At 42.1% G+C, this 11,526-nt stretch overlaps 1 protein-coding gene across 1 annotated transcript in view; it reads right to left on the minus strand.

The window, feature by feature from the left end:
• NOL10 (nucleolar protein 10) overlaps positions 1-10,135 on the minus strand; it is a 111,776-nt gene extending 101,641 nt beyond the window's left edge. The window contains exons 1-3 of the mRNA XM_012778982.2: positions 9,965-10,135; positions 2,358-2,403; positions 357-455 (exon numbers count right to left, since the gene is read on the minus strand). Of these exons, the coding sequence (XP_012634436.2) occupies positions 357-455; positions 2,358-2,403; positions 9,965-10,030 (211 nt within the window). The 5' untranslated portion in view covers positions 10,031-10,135. The remainder of the gene's footprint in view (positions 1-356; positions 456-2,357; positions 2,404-9,964) is intronic.
• Between the last annotated feature and the right edge of the window lie 1,391 nt (positions 10,136-11,526).

The raw sequence follows: 11,526 nt of genomic DNA on the forward strand, positions 1-11,526 counted from the left end.
ACTGTATGTAAACTTTACCTAAAAAAAATCCATAAATAAATATTGAAAATATTGAACTCCAATCAATGTTACCCGCTGAGGTATGTAGGGGTAAAGTATACTGATGCCTGCAACTTGCTGATACGTATCGACCGACGTGTGGACAGAGACAGATGTGATAAACCAAATACTGTAAACTACTTACTCCAGAATTTAGGTTAGTGGATAAACAGGTGTTTACTCTACAGTTTTTTCAATATTTCAGTGTGTTTGAAATTTTTTATAATGAAATGGTAGAGTTAAAATAAAAGTGACCTTTCTCACCACAGCGGTTCCTGCTTTGAAATGTATTTAAATCATAACAAAAAGATGCTTACCAGTTGCTAAAATATACTGTCCATCTTTTGACACCTTAATAGTGGTGCAAACAGTAGGCATTTCAAAATCCTGAATAAGTTCAATTCTCCTACGGATATCTAAAAAGAAAGAAAAAATAACTAGTTTAACTGACACGCGCTTATTCTCTACCACAGGCAAAGCGTGCTGAGCAGTCATAGCAACTACAAACAATAAAATACACCAAATGCTTCCAGTACAGCCCACCCTTAAACAGTGAAGGTTTTTTTCTTAGCTCATGCATTATTTTTCTAAGCTAAGTATTTTATTTTTACTTTTCAAAAAGTATCATCATTAATTACAAAAACAATTTCCCCGCTGGGCCTGGTGGTTCATGCCTATAATCCTAGCACTCTGGTAGGCTGAGGCAGGAGGACTGCTTGACCTCAGGAGTTCAACACCAGCCTGAGCATGAGCAAAACCTTGTCTCTACTGAAAACAGAAAAAAATTAGCCAGGCATCATGGCATGCACCTATAGTCCCAGCTACTCGGGAGGCTGAGGCAGGAGAATCACTTGAGCCCAGGAGTTTAAGGTTGCAGTGAGCTATGATGATGCTACTGTACTCTACCCAGGGTGACAGACTCTGTCTCAAAATTTAAAAATTCCACAACGTTATATGAAACATTCAATTTTAAGAAGATGTGGATGAATAAAAATAAACATTTAACCATTATCATTACCCAATCATGACAAAGACAAAAACCTTACAATTTTTTCTCCTAAATAATAACATATTTAAGACTCTAATATCTGAAGTTTATATAAGAAATTGCTGCCACACTGACTTTTGCCCCTGTTGGCACCCCTGATCTGCAGGCAAGAGGACCCAGGCTAGAGGAAGACTTAGTGCAGTCTCTCTGGAGCAGAACACTACCTTTCTCAACACTGACTCTAACAAAAACCTGTTCCTTCCTACAGGAAACTGTGGATTCTTGCTGGATGCATAAAAATGTGCCTGTTGCAAAGACTGTTTATCACTCTATGGAACATTACTGACTTGTTTATTGAAGCCAAATATAAGACTCAAACCAACTGAGTAGGAATGGCCCACTCACTTAGAAAGACTCAAAAGTTCCAAAGTGGGTTGGGAGGCCGGGCACGGTGGCTCATGCCTGTAATCCTAGCACTCTGGGAGGCCGAGGCAGGTGAATCGCTTGAGCTCAGGAGATCGAGACCAGTGTGAGCAAGAGCAAGACCCCTACAAAGAGTAGTCTTGCTTACTGCCAGCTGTAAAAGCAGTGGAATTCCCAAGCTATATTCCTCAGCTACAACACAAATCTACTGCGTGCCAAGCATCTATCTGGACTGCGCTAAGTGGCATCCTGGGACTCGAGAGGGTAACTGGCACCAATATGCTGTTGCTCATGCTATTTGCTATGCTGTAATAATGTCCTTGTCACTGGCCAGGAGTCTTGTCTCTTCTGCTATTATCCATGAGACAGTAACAGGCTAACTTATTAGCTTATAAATAGGAATATCAAATCCCACATCCATTAGGAACATATCAACCACAACCATAGGTTTCTTAAAAAGGAAGAAGACTGGGCTAGTGGCTCACACCTATAATCCTAGCACTTTGGAAGGCTGAGGCAGGAGGATCACTTGAGGCCAGGAATTGGAGACTGACCTGGGAAACATAGTAAGATCCCATCTCTACAAAAACTTTTAAAAAAATGAACCAAGCGTGGTGGCACACGCCTGTAGTCTCAGCTACTTGGGAGGCTGAGGTAAGAGAATCACTTGAGCCCAGAAGTCTGAGGCTGTAGTGAGCTACGATTGGGCCACTGCATTCCAGCCTGGGTGACAGAGCAAGTCTCCGTCTCTTAAAAAATAAAAAGGAAAAGGGCAAAAATGTTTATTTTCCACTATATAATTCCACTGCATTTTTGTAAATGTACTTATATATGACAACAATAAATAATAGTACGTAATGAAAGCGTTACGTACTAATGTAGTTGTAGTGGGAAAAATAATACTCACCTACATCTTTCTTCTGTAATGCTCTCTTCTTCCTATCAGAAAGCCACTTAAAGAAAATGAAGAGACTTTATTTTAAAACAATATTACCTAAATTGCTTTTCTGCTTGCAAAAATAGCACATGCTCATATTAAAAAAAATCAAATCAATATGCAACATAGAAAGTAGAAATATTCTGTAATCTTAACCTTACTGTTAACATTTCTTCTGGACTTTTTTTTTGTATATACTTATACATATCAGACAACGAATTGTTTGAACTAGTATGTTTTACACAAGAGAAAACTAATTCATCTAAATAATCTAATGGAAAACAGTAAGCCTCAAATATTATGGATTATAACTAATATATGGAAGAATTTCATCTATAACATTTAAGTGAAATTTTAAAAAGAAAAAACATTAAACGGAGAATGTTTCTTATAGGAATATATTTTTTTACAAAGAAAATAAATAAATAAACCAAATAATAAATGACCAAACAGCTGACACATGATGATGAAGAAATGAAAATTTTACCATCTTATTCACTGATACCAGATTTTGCTCTGTAACTAATGTACTTCAATTTAGCAAGCAGTATAATTCCATTGCATGAATAGGTGCCAGTGATGAAACACTTGTCAATTATGATTTATACTAAAGCAGTGGTTCTCAACCAGGGGCAATTTTGTGGTCTAGAGGGCATTTGGCAATTCCTGAAAACATTTGGTTGCCACAACTGGGGAGTATGCTCCTGGCATCTGGTGGAGAGAGGTCAGGCATGCTGCCACCAAACATCCTACAATGCATAAGACAACCCCCATAACAAAGAACTGTCCAGCCCATAATGTCAATAATGGTGAGATTAAGAAACCCTACCCCTAAAGAAATAAAAGAGAAAAATTGTGATGTCATTTTTAAATGTACAAACCCAATGTGCAGCCCTTATCAGGTACATGACATTATAACCTTTAGGACTCTCTGGTCAGGCAGACACACCAGGCAAGACCCTAAGTAAGATGCATGAGGCAGTGCCCACATATGAAGAGGGAGGAGCCTGAGTTTGAGCCGCACTTTCCTCCTGGCTCTGTATTTAGTGCACTGATTTATAGATGTACAGGCCTTTTTGATTATATAACTCCTATTTTATTTTAGGCAGTAATCTTTCGATTAAAGCTGATGTTGACGCATATCTCTGGGCACTCAATATGTTCTTTTATGTCAATCTAATACAAACACAACAAAGTTATGTTGCCAGGGTTTCCCCCTAATAACCAGGATTCAGTTTCCTCTTCTCAGAAAGTTATGAGCAAGGAAGGACGCCATTCACACAATAACTAGTCTCATACATCTTGAGCATGTGGCAAAGAGGGGCCTAAGATTTCCTCCTAAGTGGGAGCCTAAAATCCGAAAGAGCGAGAAGTTCTCAAAACAGTGATTGTGGGAAGAAAGGAAAGTTCATTCAGGAGTTTCTGTACAGGCTGATTTTTTTTTAAGTTTCTTTTTCAAGTTCACCAAAGAACTGAAAGCTGTCACTAAATTCAGCCATCCTCTCCATATTCTATAAACTCATAACCAATAAAGAATTGTACATTTCCAGTGTCAAAAAAAATGTCATCACAAACCTAGTTTTAAAAAGCTCTAGAAATGCTGATGACTTAATTCTCTCACTGGACAGGTCCCTTACTGCTGCTGGGAAGAAAAAAATAGACCCCACCTGATCTCACATTTAAACTAAGGTAAAGCAAAATAGGCAATTTGTTGATAAGTTAGGATTGCTTTTTTATTTTTTTTTTCTGGTTCATCACTGACAGAGGATTACTTTAAATGAAGATACAAAGATAGAGACAGAGACACAGAGAGAGAGACAGAGAGAAAGTAGCAGTTCTCAAACTTTTTGGTCTCAGAATCCCTGAGCACTCTTTATGGAAGACCCCAAAAGGGCTTTTGTTTATGTGGATTATATCTATTAATATTTTATGTATGAGAAGTTAAAACTGAGAAACTATTTAAATATTTATGTATTCAGTTAAAAACAACCACCTTACTACATGTTCATCTAAATAATATACTTTTATGAAAAATACCTATATTCTTAAAAATCTCAATAGGAAACACAGATTCTCACACCTGCTTCTGTAATCAACTTGTGATTTTAGTTGAAGGGTATGAAGATAATAGGCTTTACACAGACGTGCAGATGGAAATAGAAGAAGAGGACTTTAATAGCCCTTTCAGATCATTGTGGCTATTTTTCTTTGGTATTATACTACAATTCAACAAGTGGTAGTTTCTTCAAAGTTAGCTGCAATGTGGAATGTGAAGCTTATCAATACATTTTTGGTACTCTGGTATGTTAAAACTCATTGGTATATCTTGCCTTCTGAAAGAGTCCTTTACCCATGCATGATTTTATAATGACACTGGTCAGACACTGGTCAATTTGGAAAGTATTTGGTTCACTGGGTTATAGGATCTATCCAATGTTGATGCATTTCATCAAAAATTCACATTCATTAATATCGTCACAAATCTCATCAGAAAAGTCTTTAGGTTTTGGAAGCTATCAAGCTTATGATGGTGGACACAAGTTTTCCAAAATTTTATTTTTCACATGAAAGCACAAATTTTATCAATGTCATCAAATACTGTCAGTTCTTTTCTTCTGAAGTGACACTTTGTTCATCTTTAAGAAAATGCCTGCCAGCCAGGCGTGGTGACTCCCGCCTGTAATCCTAGCACTCTGGGAGGCCGAGGCGGGCGGATTGCTCGAGGTCAGGAGTTCGAAACCAGCCTGAGCAAGAACGAGACCCTGTCTCCACTATAAATAGAAAGAAATTAATTGGCCAACTTATATATATAGAAAAAATTAGCCAGGCATGGTGGTACATGCCTGTAGTCCCAGCTACTCAGTAGGCTGAGGCAGCAGGATTGCTTGAGCCCAGGAGTTTGAGGTTGCTGTGAGCTAGGCGGACACCATGGCACTCACTCTAGCCTGGGGAACAAAGCGAGACTGTCTCAAAAAAAAAAGAAAGAAAATGCCTGCCAAATACTGAAGTCTGAATAACAATGGTTTGTCTGTAAGTCATTTTTTCAAGTAAAAACTGTGTTTTGTGTAAAAACACAGCTCCTTCAGCTCGCAACTGAAACACGTACACAAGTGCTTTTTCTCCAGACAACGATGGTACATGCTGTGACATACAGAACTGCTTTACTTGTACTGCCCATTGCCTCACACAGAATATTAAAAAAAGATGTGTATTTAAGAAATTAATAATTTTGGCCAGCCATGGTGGCTTACACCTGTAATCCTAGCACTCTGGGAGGCCAAGGCGGGCGGATCGCTCAAGGTCAGGAGTTCGAAACCAGCCTGAGTAAGAGCGAGACCCAGTCTCTACTAAGAAAATAGAAATAAATTAATTGGCCAACTAAAAATATATAGAAAAAATTAGCCGGGCATAGTGGTGCATGCCTGTAGTCCCCTCCCTACTCCAGAGGCTGAGGCAGGAGGATTACTTGAGCCCACGAGTTTGAGGTTGCTATGAGCTAGGCTGACACCAAGGCACTCTAGCCCGGGCAACAGAGTGAGACTCTATCCCAAAAAAAAAAAAAAAAAGAAAGAAATTAATAATTTTTAAAGCTTCTCAAAGACATTCTTAAGTAAAACTAGCACTTTTTGCTTTTGACTACAGGTGCACGTTGGTGAAAACAGTGACTGCTAACACAGTTTGAGGTCACTGTTTGAATCGTCAGTAAGGTACCAGCAGTTTTACTCACCACTGCTTCTGCACTATCAGAAGAAATAGCAACACAGTGTAAAAGGCCAATAATGTCTTAGCATGGTTGTGAAAACAGACTGACCTCATGGACCCCATGAAAAAGTCTTAGGGACCTCCAGGGGCTCACAGACCTTGCTTTGAGAACCACTACATCAATGAATAAGAGTAAAGCAAAAGTCGAGATTAAGCTTGTACAACAGAGGAAACAAAATGCTTAATCACTGGAAAACTACCAAAAATAAATTTAACAGCATTAAAAATACAACAAAAGCTGATTAACTCCAGAATGAAGGATTTGGGGCCAACCTGTACAAATGAAAATTGTACCCCCAAGTCAAAAGCGTGATGGGGCTGAACAACAAATTAACTTTATTCATTAATACATTTTTTTTTTTTTTTTTGAGATAAGGTGTTGCTCTGTTGACTGGGCTGGAATGCAGTGGCTTCAAATTCCTGGGCTCAAGCAATCCTCCTGCCTCAGCCTCCTGAGTAATTGGGACTACAGGAATGTGCCACCATGCCCAACTAATTTTTTAATTGTCTTGTGGAGATAGGGTCTCACTATGTTCCACAGGCTAGTCTTGAAATCCTGGCCTCAAGCAATCCTCCCACCTCGGCCTCCCAAAAATGCTGGGATTACAGGCATGAACCACCGTGCCTGGACATCCCTCCTTTCATGAAGTGTTCTTTCAAATGAGGGAAGACTGACGAACAAGAAAGTAAAATAATTAAAATGTCAGATGATTATGTGTCTATGGAAAAAATAAAGCAAAAAAAGGCGATAGGAAGTGTTGGGGGAGGACTATAATTTTAAATAAGGTTAGGCTTCTCTGGAATGAAGACCTGAAAGGCACAAGGAAGCATGCCTGGTGAATCTCTGGGAGAAAAGCAGTGAGGCAGAGGGATCCCCAGTACAAAGGTCCTCAGGCAGGAGCATGCCTGGTCTCAAGCAGTGAGGAGATGAGCAAGGCTGGTGTACAGTGAAGAGCGACTGTGAATGCCCTCAGACAGGAAGGCAGGAAAGACACAAAATCAGACAGGCATTCAAAGAACTTTGGTTTGCACCCTGAGGAGATGGGGAGCCCCTAGAGGCTTCTGAGTAGAGATCGCCTTGGCAGCTTGTTGATAACAGATTATGAAATGGAGGCTGGGGATTGAAACACAGAAACCACTTAGGGGTCAACTGTAGTACGTGCAACTGCAACAATCCAGGGCAGATGCCTTGACTAGAGTGATGGTAATGGAGGTAGGTGACTGGACTCTGGTTGAATACTGAAGACAGAACCAACAGCAAAAATGGGGCTTTGGTGGACTAAGTGAGAGGGCAAAGAGTCAAAAGAAACTCCAGTGTTTTGGCATCAACAACTTGAGGAATGGAGTTGCTCCTGACTGAGAGGGGAAGACCAGGTCGGGGAGGGCTTTGGGGGACAGAGCTGGTATTCTACTCTGGGGAAGTTAAGTTTGAGATGCCTACCAGACATCCAAGAGGAGATGATAAGAAGAAACAACTGAGAAAAAAAAAAAAAAAAGAAAACAGCTGGACATGCAAGTCCAGTTCAGAGCAGAGGCAAGGGCTGCAGATATAAATTTAACAGTTATAAATATGGAGATCATGCTTACCACCAGGAGCCTGGAACAGACCATCTGGAGAGTAAATGTAAAGACCTTCTCTACATTAATAGAACATAAAGCCCAGAAGGAGAGAAGCACTATTTACACAGAACAGACAACAACTGGAATTCCATGTGTAGTTTAAGTATCACACCTCAAAGGAATGACCAGAAACTATTAATAAGGACAAGCAGAGGTTTCCAAATCCATTCATCTCAAGCTACTCTCCCTATCACTGCAGTGGAACTACTCACCAAGGGCAGCAGCTTGCTCCATTACATCAAAATCCATGGTCTCCTCTCTGTGCTCATCTTCCCCGCCCACCCCAGATATACATAACCAGAAAAAAACAGTAACTTTTTAAATCCTTCATTATTATTTTTTTAAGAGATGTGTCTTGAAATGTTGCCCAGGTTGCTCTCCAACTCCAGAGCTCAAGTGATCCTCCCACCTCAACCTCCTGCATAGGTGGGATTACAGATGAGTGCCACCTGGTGGCACAACTGTAAAACTCTTTCCAGTTTCTCTCTGATCTGTGTCTGGGCTCACCATATCATACCTCACCCAAGGCAATATGATTAAAGCACAAGTCTATAACCTTTCACAATTAAAAGAACCACAAAAAACCAAAAATCTCTAAGACTAACTGCAGGTGATGCTGAAGGGAATGTATGGAAAACATGAGCACTGTTATGGTGCTAATCTCTGCACTCATCTTGTTGTAGCAAGCTCTCTGCAGCAGCTGACACAGCTGATCACTCCCTCCTTAAAATATTTGCTTCCACAAAACCACACATTTCTGATTCTCCTCTCTTGTTGGTACTGCCTTCTCTTTCTTCTTTGCCGGGTTCTCCTCCTCTTCTTGGGTGATAAACATTTGACTATCTCAGGTCCTCAACCCAGTTCTCCTCTCTGTTCGGTCTCATATGGTATGATTTTACCTATTCCCAGGTATGGCTCCTTTCCATTATTCAAATTTCTGCTCAAATGTCACGTATTATAGAGAGGCCTTCCCTGAAGTCTTTATCCAAAACACTTTCTCTGAAAACTTTATCTACAACAGCTCTCTTCTAGTCACTCATAACTCAAAGCATTTTTTAATATCTGAAATTGTCTTCTCACTTCCTCACTTGTTTATCATCATTTTCCCCATCAGGAAACTTTATCTGAGATGTTCACTATGTATTCCAACACTTAAAATGGAGCTGCCTGCACACACTAACTTCTTAATAAGTGTGCAGAATGAACAAAATGAAAAAGATCATGTGGTGTGAAGAACAACTTGAAAACAAGGAGTTATTTAAACCTGAAATTTGAGAACAAAGGAAAAATATAATCACTGACTCCAAGTTTTTCAGGGGCAGACACATAGGAGAGAGAAGGAAAACTATATTTATTCTGTTTTCCAAGGGCAGGACTCAGACTAACAGTGGCATGCTATAAAGTGGCATGTTTTAAAACCACTTCCTAACAAGTGCAGAGTCTCAAAATGGAAATGAGCTTCCACGGTTTGCTCTTACTGGAAGTGCTTGGACAAAGGCTAGATCATCATTTATAAGAAATAAAAAGATCAAGAACCTAGATGTGTGACGCTGGATAAGTTACCTTTCCCCTTGCTGGATCTCAGATGCATATTTTAAACAGCAGAAGATCACAAGAGAATTACTGATTTGCACAAGCCCCTTCCAATTCTGATGTTCTAACACTATGGAATCAAGTTAAGTTCGGCATGGTTCAAAAATACTGTCCTACACACCATAAATTCTGCAGATGGAAACTCTGCATCTCGCTGATGTAGCCCTACAACCTGGCATTTGACAGGAACTAAAACAGCTGATGAGTGGGCATTAAAATGGGAAGAGCCGCAATGCCCTGGAGAGATGTCTGTCAAACAAATCGGCCCACGTTTTCCTCCTCCGTGTGGCAGCAACTGCGAACACCCAAAGAAGCCCAAAGGGAAGCGTCCTCTGTTCTAGAGAACTTTACAAAAGTTCTAGGAAAGCACACCAACCCTGATCACCCCTATGCCCAGCTTATGATGCGGTGACAACAGTGTCCTCGTCTAACAGTATCAACCAGCTCCCCAAGTACACCGTCAGTCGCCTCGAGGCGTCCCCGAATCGAAAGCTGGTCAGGGCCCAGCTAAAAGAGAGGCCAGGGCTGCGGAGAGGGGCGGCTGCCCCAAGAGGAGGAGGATCCCTAGAGTTTGACAGTGAGGGGGCCTGGAAATTACTCACCTCAGGAAGTGACTTGCCGCAGCTGAGACTGTAAATCTTCACCTCGTTGAGGCTGGAGACCTGCATGGCGACGCCAAGAAGCGGCAAACCCTGTTACAGTCCCCGTAAGCCACCCAACCGCGCGCTTAGAGCATCCGAATCCCAGGGCCTCGCGGCGTGCAGCAGCTGACGCTGGGTGATGACGCACTTCCGGGCGCCGGAAAGCGCGCGCATTCCCGGAAGAGAGGAGGTTGCGGATTTAGGGAATGGAGGCAGCGGGGCAAGAGCTAGCGAGGTTCTGGCAAGGGGACGCAGGCTGACGGCGACGCAGATGCAGGCAAGGCCGAACACCGCTCGCCCTCCTCTCAGTCTCCCGAGCGTTAGGAGGCGGCCCTCGAGTCGCCACCCAGGCAGAAATGTTGCAGTCCCGGGCGGGGGCGAGGCGGTTGGTTCAGCGAGTGAGCACAGCGAGCGAAGGCAGCCAGGGTGCGAATTCGGATTGGAAGTGTTTTGTTTCTCTCCTCCAGTGTTTCTGCAACGTTAGCAGTAAATGCTTTTAAAAATTGGTGTATCAGACCGGGCGCGGTGGCTCACACCTGTAATCCTAGCACTCTGAGAGGTCAAGGCGGGAAGATAGCTGAAGGTCAGAGTTTGAGACCAGCCTAAGCAAGAGCGAGACCCCGTCTCTACTAAAAATAGAAAGAAATTAGCTGGACAACTAAAATATATGTAGAAAAAATTAGCCGGGCATGGTGGCGCATGCCTGTAGCCCCAGCTACTTGGGAGGCTTGCTTGAGCCCAGGAGTTTGAGGTTTCTGTGAGTTGGGCTGACGCCACGGCACAATTATACACAAAGAAGAAGTAAAACGAACAAACAGATTTGCGCAAGAGAGGCAGAATTCAAACCCTGGATTGTTTGGCTTCAGACTCCCTCTCTTCCCCACTCCAACCCCTCCTCCCCTCCTGTTCCTTCTCTTCTCTTCTCCCCTTCCTCCCTTTCCACCTTCTTCTCTTTGCCCTTTTCCCTACTCTATCGTCACATTCTTTTTTTTTTTTTTTTTTTTTGAGACAGAGTCTCGCTTTGTTGTCCAGGCTAGAGTGAGTGCCGTGGCGTCAGCCTAGCTCACAGCAACCTCAAACTCCTGGGCTCGAGTGATCCTTCTGCCTCAGCCTCCCGAGTAGCTGGGACTACAGGCATGCGCCACCATGCCCGGCTAATTTTTTTTATATATATATCAGTTGGCCAATTAATTTCTTTCTATTTATAGTAGAGACGGGGTCTCGCTCTTGCTCAGGCTGGTTTTGAACTCCTGACCTTGAGCAATCCGCCCGCCTCGGCCTCCCAAGAGCTAGGATTACAGGCGTGAGCCACAGCGCCCGGCCCGTCACATTCTTTATCAGTGTTTTTAGTTGCAAACAACAGTCGGACTCTGGCCAATTTAAAAGGAGAAGGAATTTATAGAAAGGATGTCAAGTGTCTCACAGGGATAGTGAATCCTCAGGAAGGCAGAGAAGCCAGCTCAGAAACCAGCAGGATGAGGGAGACTGGGCAGCTGCCACACCCACGTCTAAATCTACCCCTT

Source organism: Microcebus murinus, chromosome 3 (assembly GCF_040939455.1).
Source record: "Microcebus murinus isolate Inina chromosome 3, M.murinus_Inina_mat1.0, whole genome shotgun sequence".
Classification (NCBI taxonomy): Eukaryota; Metazoa; Chordata; class Mammalia; order Primates; family Cheirogaleidae; genus Microcebus; species Microcebus murinus.